The 24,769-nt window shown below is 42.5% G+C and overlaps 1 protein-coding gene across 1 annotated transcript in view; it reads left to right on the top strand.

Annotated features, from left to right (window-relative positions):
- Positions 1 to 24,769, top strand: part of RASGRF2 (Ras protein specific guanine nucleotide releasing factor 2) — a 429,820-nt gene that overhangs the window by 381,308 nt on the left and 23,743 nt on the right. Inside the window, exon 18 of the mRNA XM_075325142.1 lies at positions 7,686 to 7,792. Within this exon, the coding sequence (XP_075181257.1) occupies positions 7,686 to 7,792 (107 nt within the window). The remainder of the gene's footprint in view (positions 1 to 7,685; positions 7,793 to 24,769) is intronic.

Genomic DNA, 24,769 nt, shown 5'->3' with positions numbered 1-24,769 from the left:
TGGGACTGGATTGTTGCAGGAAGAGGCTGCAACGGAGCAGGTTGAGCCTCCGCTACTACTGAAACCGGTAGCGTTCCACCGTTGGAACGGTGAACTATAAAGTTTAGTAACGTTCAAGTGTCCAGCCTCCCTAATATTGTAAGTATGTTCTAAATAAGAATGTTTTCTGTTCTACTTTTACAGTTAAAAAAAAAAATAAAAAAATAAACCTCTGATGTCCTGTGGCTCGAGAACGAGTTACGTTTAACCAAGGGGGAATGTGATGCCCTGGACTATCAGGTCGTCACAGGGTATTGTGCAATCTGCCCTTCTGTGCAATATCCATTTCCTCCTTGATTATGGGTCCCCAACTACATGGTGTTGCCTACATCAGTTAATTAAAGTCCTAGGTACACTCTGCACCACACCCACCAGACACACCAGTGGACGACCTGAGTGGAATAGGGTTGCCCACTTGGGAAGTTGGTTAAGGGGAGGTCAGTAGTGTCAGGAGTAGGTCAGTAAAGGGTAGGAAGTGAAGGAGAGAGTAGGTCAGGAGCCAGGCTCCTTGGAAGTAACTAGGTGGCAGACGGTGGTCTGGGCCTAGTAGGAGCTGGACCCCCGGTCACAGGGGATCGTGACAAGGAGCACGGAACTGTCGAGAAGGACAGCTGGCGGCCTTGTACCATCACCGGGCTGGAACCAGGGCACGACTGGGTACGTGGAGCCTAGGTCAGGGAGTAGCTTTAGGCAACCTGACAATTGACACAACGAGAACGGAGCCTTCAAGATCCGCTCTCCACCCGCTCCAAAATCGGGGTACTAGCGCAACAAGGGGGATAGGACTTTCCACTGAAACGGTCCAGAAAATCCCAAGTGTGAACCCTGAGAGCAAGCTCCCGCAGTTAGGGCCGCTTTACACGCTACGACATCACTAGCAATTGCCAGTGATGTCGAGCGTGATAGCACCCACCCCCGTCGTTGTAACGATATGTGATGATCGCTACCGTGGCGAACATTATCGCTAAGGCAGCGTCACATGCACATACCTGCTCTGCGACGTCGCTGTGACTGCCAAACAATCCCTCCCTCAAGGGGGAGGTGCGTTCGGCGTCACCGCGACGTCACAGTGACGTCACTAAGCGGCTACCCAATTAAAGCGAGGGGCGGAGATGAGTGGGACAAACATCCCGCCCACCTCCTTCTTTCCTCATTGCTGGCGGGACGCAGGTAAGGAGAGGTTCCTCGTTCCTGCTGTGTCACACGTAGCGATGTGTGCTGCCACAGAAACGAGGAACAACATCGTACCTGCAGCAGCAACGATAATTGAAATTAGGGGGGATGTCACCGATGAGCGATTTTGAACGTTTTTCGACGATTCAAAATCGCTCATAGGTGTCGCACACAACGACATCGCTAAAGCGGCCGGATGTGCGTCACAAATTCCGTGACCCCAACGAGATCGCTTTAGCGATATCGTAGCGTGTAAAGCCACCTTAAGCCACACTGGGGAGCAGGACCCGACTAGTTTTATGCTACTGGGGCCAACCAAGAAGTGAATTAAGTGCCAGGAGGAAGGTCACAGATCATCAGGCAACACCATCGGGGACGGGACCAAACCAACTCCCCTCAGCGACAGCGGTGTCGTTAACTTTGGTTTATCCAGTTGTCGGTGTCAGCTTTATGGACTGTGTGAGTACGAAAGTGACCCCCTTCACTCCCCATGGTACTCCCCGAAAACCATTACCGAGGCCCGGGGCATTCCCTCTACCCGTGGAGGGTTCTAACACCTGGCTGCCCCATTCCATCACCCCCAGTTACTCCCAACTGCAGCGCTGGTACTCCATATTGCCACACACCACGGGTGGCGTCACGAATTCTAAACGTAATTTCCCTCTAAATACCCCTGGGTCCAGACGCCCCTCGAGCCACTCTGGATCCGAGCAGCCCGGCTGCTGACACGGGGGCGGCACACATGCGTGTGATTTGCTGAGAGCTGGCGATGACCCAGGCTCTCTGCAAATCATTATCACAACCGCAGGGGTGTGATAACATGCGAATCTGGGCAACTAACACCCCATCGACTAGTCAAAGGCTGACAAAAAGACTTTATAAAGATCAGTGTTTAGGTTTCAGGCAGTATAAGGTCTCGTTAGTCAGGGTATTTAGTAATATATGCTGGAGAGTGGGAGGGCATGGGGGACCTGTCAGGTTCCGTTTAAGTTAGTGGATGTAAAGTGGTATGATTACTCTTTAAGGCACTGTATATGTGCACTGTTGGGAGCAGCTGGCGCTGTTTACAAGAAATGAATTTTCCATTTAAACTTTTTTTGTACATTTCATGGCCTTGTTGTGTTGTAGACTTCATTATAACTGCTATCTCGTGCAAGAGAAGTATAATTTCTGTCTGCATCTTCATACATTATAATTAGGATAATTGCAGAGAAAGTCAAGACATACATTGTCTGGAAACTGTTTATGTACATACCTTGCACGGAGCAATGAATAATCTGTTCAGGTGTGATGACATATAATCACTGTCATCTTCTGGCAAAGGTGATAACAGAGCGGGACACTTAATTGCAGCTTCTGTTACAGTGGATTTGTCTTGCGGAGCCTGGTTTCTCACAGTAGCCTGCCTCTTTATTTATGCTCTAACTTCTTAGTTCTAAAAAAAAATCTTTGTGATTAAAATAAATGAAAAAGACCAAAACATCTTCAAAAACTTGGATTCTAACTTTTTTTCTCGTTTTGTCTCTATAGAGTATATTACAGTTTTATTCTTAACACGTACTAGATGTGACTATGGGGCTTTCAAGAGGACTTGTGATGGGCGAACCTGAACTGTAAAGCTCAGGGTCCGTACCGACAGTAAGTGTCTGTGTACGAACCCTGAACATGGACTTCTTAGGGAAGTCCGTGTTACTGTTCGACCACCTGGATATAAATGTAACAAAAAAAAAAAAGGAAGCAAAATTGCAATTAAAGCAGGACAATTATACTTAACGAGTTTCTTCACTACTGTCGCACTGTTTCCGGGTCCGCTCATTAAACCTTATGAATATTTACTGCTTTCCTTGCCCACCCTCTGTGACAGCATCTGCGATTGGTTGCTGCCAGACTGCAAGCATTTGTGATTGGTTGCCCTCAAAAGTGGAGTGTAAAAAAAAAACAAACAACAAATTGGAAAAAATGTCAGTGTGTCCATGACACCGCGGTGATCGGTTACATTTTCTAATGTGAAAGCGTACCGCAACCTCAGGATGTAGCAGAGCCAGGATTGTCTCGGGACGTCATGGCGTGGATTATGTCTGACCTGCAGGTATGTTTTGGGAGTTAATAAATTGGAGAAAGAGGATGGTTTTTCTTCTTCTAAATATAGGATTTTACTCCCATTACTAACCTCGTGCTTGATGACAGTTGTGATTTATTGACAAATCACAGCTGTCATTAACTCCTTAAATTACTCTGATTGCCACCGCACCAGGGCAATCAGGATGAGCGCATCTAATAAAAGTGTCAATTCTAAGGTGGCTGCGGGTTGCTAATTATAGGTTTGGGCAGATTCAATAACAATGGGCCTCCCCAGCCTGAGAATACCAGCCCTCAGCTATCTGCTTTATCTTGGCTGGGTATCAAAGTTGGGGGGACCCCACGCATTTATTTATTTTTTATTTATTTAAATAATTTTAAAAAGCTGCATGGGGTCCCTTGTATTTTGATACACAGCCAAGATGACACACACACCTGGGGACTGCAGCTTCCAGCTGTCTGCTTTCTCAGCGCTGGGAATCAAAATATGCCAACCAATTATTTATTTATTTTTACACTTTGTGACCCAGATAGCTAGTGTGAGGGCAACCAATCACAGATGCTGTTACAGAGGTTGGGCGGTGGGAGCAATGAATATTTATAACCTTTAATGAGCGGACCTGGAAGCAGTGTGACAGCTGCGCGGAAACTCGGTAAGTATAATTGACCAGCTTTATTACCCAGATTGCTTTCTTTTGCAGCCCCTTAGCCCTTACTACCACCATTTTATAACACTTAACTTCGGGTCCCTTAGACTTATATGTGGTTTAATAATCTGGTCTCGAACCTGTTTTTTTTTTTTTGTTTTTGTTTTTTTTTTGTTTTTTTTTTTTTAACTCCGGCCGGATCCCCCCTGAACATTTGAGGATTCGCCCATCTCTACTCCTGACATAGTTAGTTTTAGTAAAAACTTGTATTTCCAAATAAATTTTTATGTCATTCATCTGCTCCTCCTGAAAATTAAGGTATAAATTGTCAATTGGGTGTGTGCTTTCCTCTTCATAAAGTAAGGCCCTATGTAGTCTATCCAATCAATGCTGACACACAATCATTAATGAGGGAATCTGAATACCCATTTGCCAGTTTATAAAAATTTTTCCAGGAAGAATAAGGCTACGTTCCCACGATCAGTGTTTCTTGAGTTTTTGACGCTGCAGAATTTCTGCATCTTAGTTTACTTGAGTATTTTTTTTTTCATTGCATTATGTACATTTTTTACTTTGCATTTTTATTACATTTTTGACTCCTTTTTTTCTCTGTTGTGTCAACCTTTAAATAAAGCTGGTTTGTTATTTAAACTTCCTTGTATTGACATTCTCAGGTGCGGTTACATGCATTTTTGATGCAGTTATGCTGTGGAAAGGCACTAAAAAATGTCACATGCCTTTTTTACCTGTGGATTTTCTGCATCTAGTGCAAGTCTATGAGGAAAATTCTGCACATAAAGCTAGGCGTACCCGCAAGCTAAATTGACATGCTGCAGATTTTAAAAAGGCGCCACAGGTAGAGTTGAGCGAGTACCTAACTATTCGTACTTGCTATACTCATAACGAGTACTGTCTAATACTCGTGTATTGCAATGTAAGTCAATGGGGAATACTCGCAATATAACAAGTAACTCAAATTCCGCACTATTCGCTACTCACACGAAGAGTACGGCATTCGGGTTATTCGTTACTTTGCGAGTATTTCCCGATTGACTTGCATTGCACACGCTATTTGGAATGAATGTGCGAGTATTAGACAGTACTCCTTAGGCCGGAGTCACACTTGTGAGTGCCTCGCGTGTAACTCGCACCACTCTCTCATTGCATCACCCGGCACGGCCGCAAACTCACCGGACAGGACCGTCTCAGCTGCATAGAGATACATGCAACTGACCCGCTCCTGTCAGGACAGTGTGCAGCCGTGCCGGGTGATGCAATCAGAGACTCGCGCGAGTTACACGCGAGGCACTTGCAAGTGTGACTCTGGCCTTATGAGTATAGCGAGTACGAATAGTTAGGTACTTACTCAACTCTAAACACAGGTCATTTTACACAGCGTTAAAAAGAAGCCCAGTGGACATGAGATTTCAGTAAATCCCATCCACTGTGTTTGTACTGTAAAACGCTGCATTATTGAAGCAGAGAAAATACGAGACGTCAAAAACATGACTAAAACTCATTGTGGGCACGTACTCTAACAGAGAAAATGCAAGGTTTAGAATTGCCAATGATTCAGTAGGGTCAATTGATCCTTTATGTGCACTCGATGAAATGGACAACATTTTTACATTAGTCTCTTTGGCTGCACATAAATAAGCACCTTCTCATCATGCCCTTAACATTAAGTAACAGATACAGGCTATGCACCACTGCTGGGCGTTAAATCTCGCAAAGCTGCAAATATAAGATTTTAAGGGTCCTAGCCAATGTGCACACAAGGGAGGGAGGAACACAATTGTACATAGCTGCTCTCAATCCACAACTGCCAGGGTCAGAGATATCTCCAATCGAGGCAGTGTAAGCCCCTACATGCTCCAGTCGCTAGAAACCTCTGTACGTTCAATAGGGCCAATAGGTAGCAATGGCAGGGACACAACAATAACTGTATTTTAGAGGCAAAGTAATTCACTTTTTAACGTGTCTACAAGTAATATAATGTAACCAATACCCCCCATAGATGAGGTTAATAAATGCATGAACACAAAAATGTTTCCCACAAGTGGTCAAATAGACTTTGAAACATGTAGACAATAAACCACTTTGGATCATCTACTATCTCGTGGACTGGCTACAGGATTCATCAGCAGCTCAGATATCCTGCAATTCCAGTCCTTATCCTGCTGAAAAACCAAAACGGGGGTTGGGAGGTTCCATTGTTTATGGCTCAAAAAAGCTCAATATTTATTGATTTCAAAGTGCACGTTTAGGTGCTGTTCACATAAGCATTAGTCTCAATTCTGTCAGGTTTCCTTTTAATGTCTGGAAGTGCTTCATCTACAGCTCTATTGAGCACAAACTCTTAGTGAATGGGCTCCAGTTGCGCACCACCCCTTAAGATTTGTTTCAATATGCATCTGTAACAGTTCTGTTATTAAAGAAAAGCCATGATAATGTGAACTGTACTCAGATACAGTAGAATTCTTCCACATACACATAAGAATACGAGAGCTTCAGGGTGGAGTCCTCCTGGGCCTGATAAAGGGATAGGCTTTTGTGTCCACACTTCAAGAATAGAAAATAGAATTAGAAGGAGTGGTGAGTGCCGTGCTTGCTTTCTTCTAGGCCATATAAAATGGAGTGATCCTGGCACGTCCTTCTGGTTCAGTGTCTGCACAGTTGCACAAAGCTTTATGTGTAGGCTCTAAGGATGATAGATTACCCTTTTTTCCCCACTTTGAGTCTTTGATTGTATTGTGAAAAGTTCCCTGTTTCAGGATTAGCTGTCATGTGTATAAACAAGGGAAAATACATATATGATTGTCATTCTTCATTTGTGAGCCGGCTTCTCTGTGCCTTTCTGCCCATGTCTAGTTTCTGCCTCCATCGCCTTCTTTTCTGTAGACTTCTATAGGCAGCAACTCTAAACTGATCCCTCAAGGATTCTTATCTTTATTTGTACTATTGATATCTAACATGTAAACATTGTTTCAGTTTTCCTTAGATAAATCAACTGGCCAAGACAAGTTGTCGATGCTTTGACATCAATGTGGTTTTAAGACCCCATGAGTGAGTGAAGGTCTCCTCACACGTGCCGAGCAATCCGATTTTATTCCCTTTGTGGTGGTACAGAATTGTAGGCTAAAAACTACATCTGATCCCACTTTTACCTATAGGAATAGTTTCAGCATCCGTCGTATCAGTTTCTCTACCTGAACAAAAAATTGCTATATGGACTCTACCCCGGTACACAAAAATGTCCAATCTCGACATAACCCAGCCTTCAAGATCACCTTTGTATTTTTCTCCAGATAAACCCTCGTTTTGTCTCATTGCCACGTTCTATGCTGTTTGGATAAAACAAAATGAACGTTTAACATCATTTTGTCACCAAAGTATCCGATTGCCTTCAGCAACTGGGGAAATGAATGTTAAATCCCGGTGCACCGTAGGTCAATTGCCGGTAGATCTGGGTCTTTGTTGTGGATGTAGCGGGAAATTCTTCCTTAATTAAATTGAACATGCTATAGCCGCTTTGCCTTCCAGACTACAACATGAAATTGTATTATTTGTGTGTGTGACCCTAGAAGGAAACATCGGAACAGAACGGCAGCATTTTACCCAACAATCATTCTCGTGAAAAGGCTTTTGTAAGACCCAACCTTCTGGAAATGAATTCTGTGTTTTACTGCCAGCACATTATGACATTTTCTCTTTTTTGTCTTTTCTTTTTTTTTTTTTACCCCGAAGGTTTTAACAATATGGAGAGGATGTGCGACAAAGAGTTCATAATACGCAGGGCGGCTACAAACCGGGTGCTGAATGTTCTACGTCACTGGGTATCGAAGCATTCACAGGTATTGTCAGGGTTACCATCACTGTGTCTTCAGTGTTCTGTACAAATGCACCTACATGGCCGGATTACAGCAGTGTGACAACGAGCATTTCTAGAAACGTTCGCTTCCCGATAAGCTTGAAAATCTAGAATGTTCATTCATCGGGTGTGCTGCACAAAACATCATCATTCTTGACATCTCACCATCCTGTGTAAACACGACCCGTGCTGCCGATAATGATGGCAGACTACGCACATTCAATGAGCTATTACAGATTGTTCAGTGCGCATCGTTAAGAGCGGTCTAACTATATACTCAAGCTTTTAAACAATTGCAGACCAGCTGTCATTTAAAGGGAATCTGACACCAGGTTTTTGCCACCTAATCTGAGAGCAGCATAATGTAGGGGCAGAGATCCTGATTCCAGCAATGTGGCACTTACTGGGCTCCTTAGTGCCGTTTTGATAAAATCGCTGATTAATCAGCAGTAGATTATCATTACAGGACTACTTGGCCTATTGCAGGTAGTCCAGCATATTCATGAGCTCTGTATAACTGCTAGATCTGCAGCAGAGAAAACAGTGATTTTATCAAAATGGCAGCAAACCGTAAGTGACACATCACTGGAATCGGGGGTCTCTGTCTCTACATTATGCTGCTCTCAGATAAGTTAGCAAAAACCTGCTGACAGATTCCCTTTAAGTGTCACCCGTTAGTTCGTTTAACAAACCTGAAAGATTGTGAAGGTTTTCATGGTTAAAACATGAATTCCATTAGGAAGAAAAAAAAATTCCTATGGCTAGCGAATCTGAAATATGGATGTTGGACATTGCATCTACTGATTATCACCAGATCATAACCTGTGATTACATAATGCTCTATAGGACTATATTGTAGGATATATGGATATAAAGGAGAGTTGTCCACGATTTGCACAAGATCTTTAAAAAGGGTCTACTTCACATCGACACTCATGGTCTGAGGAAGAACCTCAATGTCTGAAACACCTGAAGACCTCCAGACTCAAACTCAACAGCCCCATATAATATATGTGGTCCATACATAGAACTTGAATGTCTGCTGTGTGAAACCGGCCAATGGTCTCATTCACACCATCTTTCATTAGGGTGCCTGATTTTTCTTTTCATCTTATTTTTGGTCCAGGTCCATTTCTACCATTAAGCCATGTTCCAAACTTCTACCCAATAAGCAAAAATGAACAGCGCTCTAATATCACAAATGCAATGGTATGCGAGTGCTTTCATTTTTTCATGAGCTCATTGAGTTCAATGAGTGAGTTTGACCCGTAGCTTGGATTACAAAAAAAAATGTAGGTCTGGTGACGTAACTAGATTGTGCCTGCTGTGCGAAATATTCACATTCAGACCCCAGCAGTACACCGGGGGAACGCTGCTAGAGGAATAGTGGTTTTTTTTTTTTGTTTGTTTGTTTCTTTGTTAGTATTTGTAGGACAATCATACGTAGTGGGGGCTATGAGGCTATACTGAGTGGAGGGATGGGATCATCATATTGAGGGGTCAACATGCTGTGGGGGTATGCTGATGAGTGGCCATCATACTGTGGGAGGATTAGGGGGTACCATATTGAGGGGCTATCATAAAGTGGCGTGCTGTAGGGATATACTGATGGGCCAGCATGCTGTGGGGGTATCATACGGAGTGGGAGTTGGGATAATCATGCTGTGTAGGTATCATACTGTGGAGTGCTGTGGGGATATTATACTGAGAGGCCATCATACTGGGGGGGCTGTAAGGGTATCGTACTGAGGGGCCATCATACTGTGAGGTGATTTGGGGGTATCATATGGAGGGGCCATTATTCTGTGGAGGAATGAGGGGAAATCATACTGAGAGGCCATGATAATGTGGGGTGCTTTGGGGGTATCATACTGAGGGGCCATCATACTGTGGGGTGCTGTGGGGATATTATACTGAGGGGCCATCATACTGTGGGGTGCTGTAGGAGTATCCTACTGAGAGGCCATCGTGCTTTGTGGATATTATATTGAGGGGCCATCATACTGTTGGGGGCTGTGAGGATATTATACTGAGGTGCCATCTTACAGAGGGGAGGTTGTTTGCAGGCATCACTCTGAGCAGCAGGGAAACATTGTACTAACAGGCCATCACACTGTGAGGGTGGCATAATACTGTGTGTGGGAACTATAGAGACATCATACTGTTTGGGGAAAGTATTTTAGACTCTTTATTCTGTGGGATATTATATTGTGTTTGGAGTGTAATATTGTACTTGTGGGGTAAAATTGTGGGGGGCTTTATGGTAGGGATATCACATTCTATGTGTAAATGAGTGAATGGAGGCATTTTTCGTGTTTATAGTGAGCCTGAGGAGCTCGTACAGGAAAACGGAGCAAAGCTTAGACGGAAGAATTAACCATTGCACTGCTGCAGAAGGAACCTAGGAATGTAAACAAAACTTTTTGGGTCTTTTTCTTAAGTACGTACCTGAAAATATAACTTATTAGACCTCTTACAGCTCTTTATTTGTGCAAAGAGGGCTACAAAGGAAGTTATAAGTGGATATGTACATGTTCTGTATAGAAGAACAGAGGCCCCTAATACCATCCCCCTCTGCCTGACTCTGCATACAGTTGAAAATCTTCCTCATTGCCGTTGAGCTGTATATTATGTACAGTCCATGGTGAAATTATATTCGGAAAGAGGCTGTAGCCTTACTGTCTGTTCCTGATGGTATTTACACGGGATTTATTTTTTAATAACGAGAGTGAGTTACATAATATTCTGCCCCAGTTCTCATACTCCACTACATAATTGCACTGTCACTTTTGCTGCACTGGGAATTCAGGGGTGAATACTAGTTCTTCATTGCATAACTAGGAATGGATCATCGGAGGATGCGGAGAAGTCGTGGCCCTCTGGGAACTGGATGTCGCTGTGCAGGCGTCAGTCAGGCAGGCAGTCAGTCTGATTAATTAGATGTGCATTACGCTGGCTTGTGTTGGGCAATGACAGTTTCCCTTTCTTTTATCTGCTTTGTGATGCATTTAAACATTATAAGTCCTGGAAGTTATAAGCCAGCGAGTCATCTCTTACCACGTCCGAGTGTTATTAATGTGACAATGCCTCTTGGCTTTATATTCCTTTCAAGAATATTACATTTTCTAGACTTGTGAACGTACTGTGCATGTGCCTGAAACGCAGGCAGCTGCCTCCCCGTACCTCTGCTAGCTGCTGCACTTTCCCCAAAGTGTATGTATCACTTATTTTTATATATATATATATATATATATATATATATATATATATATATATATATATATATATATATATATATATATATATATATATATATATATATACACATATATATACATATATATATATATATATATATATATATATATATATACATATATATATATATATATATACACACATATATGTATATGTGTGTATATACCGTATATATTACATACAAATATGTATATTCGAAAAATTTTGATGATGGATCTTTTAATACATATTAAAAAAGTACCAATCTTTTTTTTCTTTTATTTCTTAAACGGAATCTGTCAGCAAGTTTTTGGCTGTATAATCTGAAGACAGCATGCTGCAAGGGTTGAAAAATAGAATTCAAGGATGCCTGTTTTGTCAAGGTCCAATCTGTTGTTTATTTGCTATATTTGTTTAAGCAGCAGGACTTACCATTGCTCAGACTACAAAGTCACGTGCACAGCAGTCCGCAAACCCCCTCCTCTGATACCTCACTGTCTATAGAAAACCTGATATGGGCGGAGGCAGCTTTCTCAGCTCTGCTGCATGGCTAAATCTAAATACTTTGTGTCAGAAATGCTGCACCCAGTAATCTAAGTTATACACCGTTGGATTCAGAATCTCTCTGCCTACATCATGTTGCTCTCAGATGATATCAAAAACCTACTGATACATCCCCTTTAACTCCTTTGTTTGTGTAATAATTAATGGTGAGCGAATACTAATTATCTAATTATTCAGATTCGGGTTATTCGTACCAACTACCTACTACTGCTTTCATATTCGTCATGAATAACGAACTTAATGCAAGTCAGTGGGGAACCTGAGAATTTTTCTAGAAGATTTCCCAGAAACATGATTTGATTCCCCATTGACTTGCATTAGGTTCGTTATTCGTGACGAATACTGGAATAGTACTAGGTATTCGATACAAATAACCCAAACCTGAATAGTTAGTATTGGCTCACACCTAGTGGTAATATACTCACTGATTACTGTCTTCCCCAGTTTCTAATGACCCTGCAGTCATCTTCTGGGTCATGCACCTTCTATTCCAACTTGCCGGATCACACGGGATTGTGTGAGCTGGAAGTCTTTTTTACATTGTAAGCCTATGCGTTGTGTGCAGTTATTAGGTAATTTGTATTTTTACTGATTAATTTTAATATTGAACAACTACAGTGCAGTCAGTCGGTCCAAAAGGCTAATAAACCTGAAACGGGAATATTTAAGAAAGTAAAAGTGATGTTTTCTCCTTCTTAGGAGCATATCTTTGTGTGCAGAACCATTGGGTGTGTGCATTATTATGCAACCAAATAAAAAATGAAAATTTTGCCATCTCAACTGTTTATTTTCATATGTTAAAGTGAGAATAATAACCAGCCAACTGAAAATGTCCAAAAATATGTTTGTAATATTTAAAAAAAATATACCAGTGACTAATATAGCCGGCCTTCTTTTCTTTTCAGTAGCAGGTATAAGTAGTGATGGGCGGACTTGCAGATACCCAGGATCAACGGGACCAACCGGGTTTAATAAAAAAAAAAAAAAAAAATGATCCCGGATATCTGGCCAGGCTCTGGTCCCCATATAAGTCTATGGAGACCCGAATCAAGAGCTTAAAAATGGTGATAGAAGGGATAGGGGGATTACAGCAGGCGCATTATACTTACCAGTTGCTGTGCAGTGCTAACGCTTCTTCTGGGGCCGCTCATTACCCTCATGCATATGCACTACTTCCCCGCCCATCGGCAGTCCCCGCGTCACGGATTGGTTGCAGTCAGATGCGTCCCCACCCTGTGTGACAGTGTGTGACTGCTGTCAATCAGAGATGCTGTCTGTGTGTCTATATTGCTGTAAAAATAAGTACATAAAATTGGCATAGGGCCCTCCCATATTATGCAATAAGCAACAAAAGAAGGAGAGAAACAGTCTTGCACAAGCGCCGTGCCTCGTACAGGTGCCAGCAAGGAGTCGGTTCGTTCAAGTCGTTCCAGGTGATGAACTGGCCATGGGTGCTCGTTGATTAAAGAGGTTTTTAGATTTAATTTTGATTAAAAATTTTTTAGAACAGGCTATGGATCTAAAATCATGCCTAGAAGAGAAAGGCTACCCACAGCCTCTATTAGATAACTCTTTGGCCAAAGTCTTAGTAAAACCAAATAGGTCATCTAATTGTGAAGGAGGTAGAAAAAAGGATATGAAATTGCCAAAAAGGCTTTTGTTTAATTTTAAATTCGGTCCCCTTGATCAAAAAATTAAAAATGCAATATATAACAACTGGCACATTCTGGAAAATGACGTAGAGTTAAATGAAGTTACAAAATTTAAACCATTAGTAACTTATCGAAGATGCAACAATCTAAAAGATTTTTTAGTAAAAAAAAAAGATTAAAACCTCCAGTAACATGGTTGGATAGAGCATGTCCTGTGGGTAACTTCCAGTGCCGCAATTGTTGTTTTTGCCAGTTGCACCGGACATCTAATCTCATACACTTTGGATCGTTTTTTCATGACGTTAATAAATTTATTTCACGCAAGACCAAATTTGTAGTGCATGTTATTACATGTCCCTGCAACAGATTCTACATTGGCAAAACAATTAGATCTTTATATGTCCGGTTTAAAGAACACTATAAGGCTGCTTTCACACTAAATTTTGTTAACATGCGTCCTGAACGTTTTTTTAACGCAAAAATGGATCCAGTGCAAATGCGTTTTCATTTCAATGGACTTGCGTCAACATGCGTTCACCTGCGTTTGCATGCGTTATAGTGAGGATCCAGCGACTTGCAGTTTTTTAACTTTTTTCAAAAACGCTACTTGTAGCGTTTTTGAGCTGCGTCCAAATACTGCAAATTACTGGATCCTGACTATACTGCACGCAAACGTATGTGAACGCTGGCACTCTTATAGACAGGATCCTGCTTTCTCTGCTGAGCATGCCCAGAAACCAGCCTGGTGTGATCAGTCTCTCTCTTCCCCTCCCTCTCTTCCCCTCCCTCTCTTCCCCTCCCTCTCTCCCCCTCCCTCTCTCCCCCTCCCTCTCTCCCCCGCCTGAGAGCTGCGGAGGCTCGTAACCAAGGTAAACATCGGGTAACTTGCTTGGATACCCAATGTTTACCTTGGTTACGTGTGCAGGGAGCCCGGCTCCTAGCAGCTGTAGACGCTCGTAACCAAGGTAAATATCGGGTTAGGCTGCTTTCACACCTCCGGTTTCTGCAATGCGGCACAATCCGGCACTTTGCAGGAAAATCGCAACCGTTTTTTTTTGCTGCCGGTTGCGTTTTTTCTGCATAGACTTTAATTAGTGCCGCATTGTGCCGCATGGCCTTGCGTTCCATCCGGTTTTTGCCACATGCGGCAGATTTAGCCGATGCGGCGGCCGGATGGAACGTTGCCTGGCACATTTTTTCGTGCGGCAAAAAAACCCGCATCGCGCCGCATTCGGCCGATGCGGCGCATTTTTCAATGCATGCCTATGGTGGCCAGATGTGGCGCGATGCGGCAAAAACCGCATCCGGCCGCCGCATGCGGTTTTTGCCACTGTGCATGCTCAATAGCATGCCGCAAGCGGCAAAAACCGGACGGGCCGCATGGGAAAAACTTATGCAAAGGATGTGGTGTTTTCACCGCATCCGTTGCATAGCTTGCACAGCCGGATTGAGCCGCACAGCTCGAGCCGGATGTGTGAAAGCAGCCTATCCAAGCAAGTTACCCGATGTTTACCTTGGTTACGAGCGTCTGCAGCTGTCAGATGCCGGCTCCCAGTCTCACGTTCAGTTCCCCTCACTCCCGATCGCATGACTCCAATGCCCGCCCATAAACTTCAAGTGACAGGATCCTGCAAAATAACACATGCGTTTGCATGCGTTTTTCTCTGCAAAAACAGGATCCGCTTTTGCAGCAAATAAATGTTCATGACGCATGCTAAAAAAAACATAGTGTGAATGCAGCCTAACTCGATTTCCCCTGTAAAAGGTTCCCCCGCCTGATTAGCCATATACATGAGTGTCATGATGGTAATCCAGAATCATTGAAATTCGCAGGATTAGAAAGAGTTAATCTCCCACCGCAAGGTGGAAATCTGCATAAATTATTACTACAAACTGAGGCTAAATTAATCGTTAAGTACCAGGCACAGGGAAACCCAGGTTTTAATGATAGGAATGATCTATCAGTCTTTTTTTAAATATTTTGTATAGCTATATTATAGGTTCTATGGATGTATTTTACCTATGCATTTGTGTTGTATATATTTTTGCACAACTTGTGTATTGGTTGCGCTCAGATTGTTTTTATTGGCGGTGATGGAGACTGGGTGATCCCCTTTATAAGGGGAGGGTTTTCTGTAAGCCAGTATGGACCTGTAGAAGTGCTTTTGGGCACGAAACGGCCGTCGTCCTGAGGGGACCTGCACCCAGCTCTCCTCCCGCATTTTATCTGCACCTCCCATATTATGCTACCCAGCACAGATAAATCATATGGCTACAGGCTGCAGCCCCCAGCCGTTTGCTTATCTTGCCTGTGTATCAAAATAAGAGGGACCCCATCCAGCTTTTTTATTTAAATAATTATTTTTAAAAAACAGCATGCAGTGTCCCCCAGTTTTGATACCCAGCCATGATAAAGCTGACAGCTGGGGGATGATATTCTCGGGCTCGGGAGGCCCATGGTTATTGCCCCCCCAGCCTAAAAATAGCGCCTACAGCCACTCAGAATTGTCGCATCATGTAGATGAGACAGTCCCAGAACTTCACTCTGCCACCACACTAAGGAAATTGGGATGAGCAATCTGGGAAATAAAGAGTTAATAATAGCTCACAGCTGCCGTTAAGCCCTAGATTAGTAATGGAAGACATCTACGAGACAGCCCCATTACTAATCTGTAAGTGAAAAGAAATGGACACAGACACCGAAAAAAATTCCTTTATCTGAAATAAAATATAAAAAAAGCAGTTCATATGCATGAGGCTAATGAGCGGCCCAGAAGCAGTGTACAGCCGTGCGAGAGACATGGTAAGTATAATGCGCCTGCTTTCCCCTTTTTTGCTTCTTCCTTTTTTTTATTTATTTATTTATTATTATTAGAGTTGCCGGATCCAGATCGTGATCCAGAGTTCCCTGAGAACACGGCCTGGGGTAGGAGCTCGGATACTTTTGAACGGGCCCGGATCCGGACTTTTACAGTTCGGGTCCATGTATCACTAGTCATAAGCCTTCCTTCCATGGAGTCTGTTAGTTTTAACCCCTTCACGACCCTGCGATTTTCCGTTTTTGCACTTTTGATTTAGTTTTTTCTTTTTCCAAAGACCATAACTTTTTTTTACATTTTTCTGTCATTATAGCCATATGAGCACTTGTTTTTTGTGGGACGAGTTATACTTTGGAATGCGGTCATAACAGATGGATGACCATGGGAACCTTTCTGCTGTGACTGCGGCTAACCTGAGTGACATCACCGCTGATCGTGTTTCTTTCTCTGCCTACAGTTAGCAGAGCTGAATTATCGTGGGACCTCATGTGTGGATTACGTCGGACCTGCAGGCATATTTTGGGGGTTAATAAAGTGGTGAAAGAGGGGTTTTTTTGTATTTTATTCCAAATGAAGGATTTTTTCGGTTTTGTGTTTATTTACTTTCACTTACAGATTAGTAATGGGGGGTGTCTCATAGACGCCTACCATTATTAATCTGGGGCTTAAAGGCAGCTGTGGGCTATAATTAACCCCTGCTATTACCCCAATTGTCACTGCACCAGGGCAATGGGGAACAGCCGAGTAAAGCGCCGGTTTTGTCAGATCTAATGGTTGTGACAATCCTGGGCGGCAGCTGGTTGCTATTTTTACGCCAATTTTTTTAATTTATTTTTAGTGTATGATATAGACGCACACAACACCTGTGATTGGAAGGAGTCAGCTGACACTCAGGCTGGTGTGCATCTGACTGCAGGCAATCACAGGCGCCGGTGGGTGGTGAACGCAGTGAATATTCAATGAGGTTAATTATCGGCCTCGGAAGTGAATGCCTTGCCTGGAAGCGGTGTACCGCCATGACGGATGCTTGGTAAGTAAAGCACCCGTGCTCCTATTCCCCTATCCCTTCTACCAAGATTTTTAATCTCCAAATTCTGGTCCCCTTAAACTTATATGGGGGCCGGAATCTGGACTGGAACCGGATTTTAAAAAGCAATTAACCGGGACCCGCCGGTCTGAGTTATCTGCAAGTCTGCCCATCAGTAATTTTTAAATAGAAATCTTGCCATTTTCAAACAGGCCTCCAGGGAATATTTTTAATCTGTAACTTCCTGTTGTTTCAGGAAATTCACATGTACATTAGTGATAATAAACAGACCCTGATTATTTTTATAGTATTGAAGGATATAATGATCGTATACAAAGATCATTGCAAAGGGAGGGTGTGAAGGGTCAGCTGTGAGATCACCTATTGTGATTGGTGGATCCAATGTTGTCAGCTGTGTTTAGAGTTATTATATTTCTGCCTCTTCTGATAAAGAGTCTGCTGAAAACTCTTCATAAAAGAACAGACAGTAGGAGTCTAAAAAGTGTGAAAATTGGAAAAATATATATTTTATTTTTTTTTATAAAAGATCACGATAAAAAAAATTTGCAAAATGTTTTGTTTAATTTAAAAAAATAAATAAATAATTAACATGTAACTAAGAAACCTGATATAACATTGGTTCATTTTCTGGTAATAGCTTCCCTTGAAAAAAGGTAGCCCGCATTTGACAATCAACTTTTTGTTAAAAGTATTCCTTAAAAAGTAGCCAATTACAGCGTGTGTGTTGCTATTGGGACCCCCAGTCTGTAATATGTGGGGGGGGGGGATCTGGCAGGTGTTCAGTGTTTTTGGAAGCAGAATATTTCTTAAGTGTGAATCTTCTAAGATACCATTTAACGCTGTCACAATTGCTATGAGTACATGATTTTTGGGTACAAGCATGAGACAATATAATAGACACAAACTGTTCGGAGCACAATGAGACTCATTTGTCCTTCCTCCGCTCGCCATTGTACTCATTCCAAACAACATCACAGATTTCCATTGTTTGTGATGTCTGACCATCATCAGCTGCCTTTGTGTTTGTAAGGATGAGATAAATTGTACAGCTGTGTGTCATTACATGGGGATCATGTAAGGACGTGTCTACCGTCCAATCTGTGAGCTGCTGGGGACACATCTGGTCTCCATTTTTGGACTCTTAATGAAGTCTACTTTTTGGCTGGTAGCTAAAGAAATAAATATTAATTTGCTCCTTTTACAAACCAGCTCTGCTTAGTCGTCTTTCATCATTTTGTAAATGAATTGTTAAGATGATGCTTTAAAGACTAATAAATATTGTGACACATCTGCTGTAAGGCTTTATGACAAAAGTTCAGCTCTTGTAATAAAGAACACAAATGTTTTACATTCTAGTATTATATTAAGGAGGATTGTCAGCTCTCCAGAGAGGCTGTACTGGGCACAGCCTTAAAAGGGAGGCCGACATGACTGGGTTAGGACGGGAATAAAAGGAGGATTAAGGGATTGGGGTTAGGCAAGGGTTAAGGATATTTAGAGGGGGCGGAGATAGAGGATTTTGAATTGTGCATTGGGGTGTAGTTAGTGGGGGCGGGAACAATTAAGGGGTTTATAAGGGGTGGTCAGTTAGTGGGATCATCCATTTGGGCACCGGAAACGGAACAATCTCCCACCCACCCTCCCATTTTTTCCTTTCTTGTCATAGCAGCATAGCGAAGGGGAGGAGGGTCCTCGAAGTTGGAATTTGGGGTTTGTGACGGAACGGTGGGGGGAACCCGTAAGGTTCTGGACCCCTCATGTGGACTCTTTTCATGCCGGCGGGTAGAAGAATCCCGTGGTAGGCCTGGTGGGCCGCGGGTTAGGGGCGTGTGTTCAGATGAGGCCAGGTTGTTGGTTAACTGGTGCCTCCGAGCCAGTGCTTGAGCGGCTGGGGGTAAAAAATCAGTCTGGCTACAATTTGGGTAGAATACCCGTCGGCAGGTTTTCAGGGCTTCGAGGACCACCCTCCGGTTCTGTTCAGTATATTTCTGTTATTTATGTTGTTTTTGTTACAATAAAGGCTGCTGTGGCCAATAAAATCCATATTGGTGTGCAGTCTCTTTATTTTAGGGAAGGTAATGGTGGGGGGTTTATTTAAAGTCTTCATTAATGACTCGACGATACCCGTTGTCATGACATGAATGTTTAATCAATACTTGAATTCCTAATATATAACAAGTGTAAGCCATCTTCTCTAAATTGTGAGGCTCCTGTGTTATTCCTTTTAGAAATATACAGTGAAGGGAATAATTATTTGATCCCTGGGTGATTTTGTAAGTTTGCCCAATGACAAAGGCATGAACAGTCTATAATTTTAAGGGTAGGTTAATTTTAACAGTGAGAGATCGAATATCCAAAATCCAGAAAATCACATTGTATAAATTATATTAATTTCTTTGCATTTTACTGAGAGAAATATAATTGATCCCTCTGGCAAACAAGACTTAATACTTGGTGGCAAAACCCTTGTTGGCAAGCACAGCAGTCAGACGGTTTTTGTAGTTGATGATGAGGTTTGCGCACATGTCAGGAGGAATTTTGGTCCACTCCTCTTTGCAGATCATTTCTAAATCATTAAGATTTTGAGGCTGTCGCTTCAGCTCCCTCCATCAGTTTAAGGTCTGGAGACTGGCTAGGCCACTCCATGACCTTAATGTGCGTCTTTTTGAGCCACTCCTTTGTTGCCTTGGATGTATGTTTTGGGTCATTGTCCTGCTAGAAGACCAAGCCACGACCCATTTTTAATGTCCTGGCGGAGGGAAGGAGGTTGTCACTCAGGATTTTATGGTACATTGCTCCATCCATTGTCCCATTGATGCGGTAAAGTAGTCCTGTTCCCTTAGCAGAGAAGCACCCCCAAACAATGTTTCCACCTCCATGCTTGACAGTGAGAATGGTGTTCTTTGGGTCATAGGCAGCATTTCTCTTCCATCAAACACAGCAAGTTGAGTTAAGGCCATAGAGCTCAATTTTTCTGTCATCTGACCACAGCACCTTCTCCCAATCACTCTCAGAATCATCCAGGTGTTCATTGGCAAACTTTCTGCACATGTGTCTTCTTTAGCAGTGGGCCTTTGTGGGCACTGCAGGATTTTAAGTCATTATAGCGTAATGTGTTACCAATGGTTTTCTTGGTCACAGTGGTCCCAGCTGCCTTGAGATCATTAGCAAGTTCTCCCCGTGTAGTTTTAGGCTGATCTCTTACTTTCCTCATGATCCTGGATACCCCATGAGATGAGATTTTGCATGGTGCCCCAGATCGATGTTGATTGACACTCATTTTGTATTCCTTCCTTTTTTTTACTATTGCACCAACAGTTGTTTTTTTATCACCCAGCATCTTACTTATGGTTTTGTAGCCCATTCCAGCTTTGTGCAGGTCTATGATCTTGTCCCTGACATCCTTAGAAAGCTCTTTGGTCTTGCCCATGTTGTACAGGTTAGGGTGCATGCCCTTAATCACTGTTTGCAGCGTTTTGGACGCAGCATGCTTCAGCTGCATCCAAAACGCTTCGTTGTACAGTACAAGCATAGTGGATGGGATTTATAGTAATCCCGTGCCCTCTGTGCTTGTTTTTTCCGCAGCAAACACTGACCTGTGGTACGTCTTTACAGACTGCAGCATGTCAATTTTCTGCTGCGGATTCGCATGTGTCCTCCGTAGAGGAGAACACAAGCGAGAGACCACAGCGCACTGAACCCTGATCATGGGTACGAGGAGCTGTGGTCTCCTGCGGAGGAGACTTGCGGACCCGCAGGTCAGTACCCGCTGTGTCCAAGACGCAGTGAGTCCTAATCGTAGGCACATACCCTTAGATTCTGATTGATTAATTGAGTCTATGGACAGGAGTCTTTTATACAGGTGACAATTTAAGACAGCTGTGTTTAATGCAGGTAACAAGTTGATTAGGAGCATCTAAGTGATCTATAGGAGCCAGAACTATTAATAGTTGGTAGGGGATCAAATACTTATTTCTCTCCGCGAAATGCAAATTTATATAATTTATACAGTCATTTGCTGGATTTTATTTTGGATAGTCTGTCTCTCACTGTTCAAATTAAAATTTTTAATTTAATTTTAATTAACAAGGGAAGGAGGGGGGAAAGGGAATATTACAGGGAAGTAGGGGGGTACCTACAATGCCTTACAAAAGTATTCGGCTCCCTTGAATTTTTCAACCTTGTCCCACTTTTCAGCCTTCAAACATAAAGATAAAAATTTTAATATTATGGTGAAGAATCAAGAACAAGTGGGACACAATTGTGAAATTGAACAATATTTATTGCTTATTTTAAATTTTAATTTATTTTTTACAAAATAAATAACTGAAAATTAGGGCGTGCAATATTATTCGTTCCCTTTTTAAGTTAATACTTTCTAGCGCCACCTTTTGCTGTGATTACAGCTGCAGTCGCTTGGGGTATGTGTCTATCATTTTTGCACATCAAGAGACTGAAATTCTTGCCCATTCTTCCTTTGCAAATAGCTTGAGCTCAGTGATGTTGGATGGAGAGTGTTTGTGAACAGCAGTTTTCAGCTCTTTCCACAGATTCTGGATTGGATTCAGGTCTGGACTGTGACTTGGCCATTCTAACACCTGGATACGTTTATTTGTGAACCATTCCATTGTAGATTTTGCTTTATGTTTGGGATCATTGTCTTGTTGGAAGATAAATCTCCGTCCCAGTCTCAGGTCTTTTGCAGACTCCAACAGGTTTTCTTCAAGAATGGTCCTGTATTTGGCTCCATCCATCTTCCCATCAATTTTAACCATCTTCCCTTTCCCTGCTAAAAAAAAAGCAGCCCAAACCATGATGCTGCCACCACCATGTTTGACAGTGGGGATAGTGTGTTCAGGGTGATGAGCTGTGTTGCTTTTACGCCAAACATCTCGTTTGGTATTGTGCCCAAATAGTTTGATTTTGGTTTCATCCTACCAGAGCACCTTCTTCCACATGTTTGGTGTATCTCCCAGGTGGCTTGTGGCAAACTTTAAACAACATGGATATCTTTGAGAAATGGCTTTCTTCTTGCCACTCTTCCATAAAGGCCAGATTTGTGCAGTGTACAACTGATTGTTGTCCTATGGACAGACTCTCCACCTCAGTTGTAGATCTCTGCACTTCATCCAGAGTGATCATGGGCCTCTTAGCTGCATCTCTGATCAGTCTTCTCCTTGTTTGAGATGAAAGTTTGGATGGATGGCCGGGTCTTGGTAGATTTGCAGTGGTATGATACTCCTTCCATTTCAATATGATCGCTTGCACACTGCTCCTTGGGATGTTTAAAGTTGTTGAAATCTTTTTGTAACCAAATCCGGCTTTAAATTTCTCCACAACAGTATCATGACCTCCCTGTTGTATTCCTTGGTCTTCATGATGCTATCTGTGCTTTAAACAGAACACTGAGACTACCACAGAGTAGGTGCATTTATACGGAGACTTGATTACACCCAGGATCATTCAGAGATCCTCAATAAACTTCTGGAGTGAGTTTGCTGCACTGAAAGTAAAGGGGATGAATAATATTGCACGCCCCAATTTTCAATTATTTATTTTTTAAAAAAGTATAAAATAAGCAATGAATTTCGTTCAACTTTACAATTGTGTCCCACTTGTTGTTGATTCTTCACCATAATATTAAAATGTTTATCTTCATGTTTAAAGCCTGAAATGTGGGAAAAGGTTTAAAAATTCAATGGTTGCCGAATACTTTCGCAAGGCACTGTAACTAATAAGGGCCTAATGGATAATGTGTACTTTACGACCCGTGATGTACTGGGTATGTCATGGATCATGTGAGGTTAATCCCTGCAGGCTGCCGTGGGCAGTCCGTGGCGATCCGCACACATATCAGCTGATTTCAACAGTTGACGTATGCCTTCTAGGCGCAAGTGGAATCTCGTTCCACCCTCGACTATTAACCCCTTACATCTCGCTGCCAAAATCTTGCAGCGAGATGTATATGCGCGCAGCCATAACGATGACTTACCCACTCCGATCGGAAGTCACGTGACGTCCGGTGGTTGCCATGATAGCACAGGGTCATGTGATGATGCCTGTAGCTATCATGAGTCACTTTCTCTCAATGACTGCAGAGGGCAGTGTGTGAGAGTAAATCACCATATCTGCAGATCTCAGCTGTGTAGCTGATCGTTATAATCCCCTAAGGGACCTAGTAAAAAAAAAATAAAAAAAAGTTAAAAAAAAGTTTTAAAAAATGTAAAAAACCCCAAAAGGTCAAATCACCCCCCCCCCCATTCGCCCCATTGAAAATTAAAGGGTTAAAAAAATATATATACACATATTTGGTATCACCGCGTTCAGAAACGCCCGATCTATTAAAATATAAAATCAATTATTTTGACCGGTAAATGGCGTAGCAGTGAAACAATTCCAAATGCCAAAATTACGTTTTTTGGTCGCCGCAAAATGCAATAGCAGGTGATCAAAAAGTAGCATCTGCGCAAAAATAGTACCATTAAAAACGTCGGCATGAGACACAAAAAATAAGCCATCAGTGAGCCATAGAAAAATGAGAACACTATTGGTTTTGGAAGATGGCACACAACGTGTGCCACTTTTTTGGACAAGCTTGTGCATTTTTTTAACCTTTTAGATACAAGTAAACCTATACATGTTTGGTGTCTACAAACTCGCACCGACCTCAGGCATCAAAGCGATACATCAATTTTAACATATAGTGAATATGGTGAATAAAATATCTCAAACTATTGTGCAAGCACACTTTTTTGAAGTTTTTCCACACTTGAAATTTTTTTGCTGTTTTCCAGTACACTATATGGTAAAACTTATAGTTTCATTTAAAAGTACAACTCGTCCCACAAAACAAAAGCCCTCATATGGGAAGATTGACGGAAAAATAAAAAAGTTACGGCTCTAGGAAGAAAGTGAGGAAAACAAACAAAAATAAAACAATACCGAATACCGCTCGGGTGAAGTGGGCCAACCACCAAAATGTTCCTATATGGGTTAAAGGCAGTGCCATACAGACACTAAGATGCTGAATCCAGGCATACCTGTCATAGAAAGATCGGACGCTTGGTTGCAGAAATATCTTTAATCAAAGTTGCAGAGATGCACTGTACTTTGACAGCTACAACGGGGCGGTCCTTTGTGGGTCGGGATCTCACTGTACAGTCCTCCTCCAGTGTCCTCTATGATGTGCCCCCTTTTCTTTATTTGAATTTTGCGCCGCGTTGCCATTCTTTTTGGCGGCGTGTGCACATTGTCACAGTAATTCTGTCTTCATTAACATGGTGCCGGAGCCCACACATGCGTGAACCATAATCTCCAGTGCCATAGTATAGAAGACACTGCAGTGAAGAGTACGAGAGGCATCGGTGTGTGCTCAGATTTTTAAATTTTTTTTTTTACTTCTGTGCATGCGCCCCTGCCACCCATAGTCTTCACTGCAGTGTCTTCAATAAAATGGTACCGGAGATTTCCGTTCAGACATGCGCGGACTCCGGCGCCATTTTCATGAAGAAAGAATTACTGCGTTAATGTGAATGCCCTGCCAACAGCAATGGCGGCACGATATTCAAATAAAGAAAAGGGGGCATGTCATGGAGGACTTTATAGCGAGGACTTGACCCACAAAGGCCTGCCCCCGTTGC

The sequence above is a fragment of the Anomaloglossus baeobatrachus genome, chromosome 1 (assembly GCF_048569485.1).
Source record: "Anomaloglossus baeobatrachus isolate aAnoBae1 chromosome 1, aAnoBae1.hap1, whole genome shotgun sequence".
In the NCBI taxonomy this organism is placed as follows: domain Eukaryota; kingdom Metazoa; phylum Chordata; class Amphibia; order Anura; family Aromobatidae; genus Anomaloglossus; species Anomaloglossus baeobatrachus.
The sequence above is the reverse complement of the archived record's forward strand: the minus strand, read 5'-3'. Positions and strand labels throughout refer to the sequence as shown.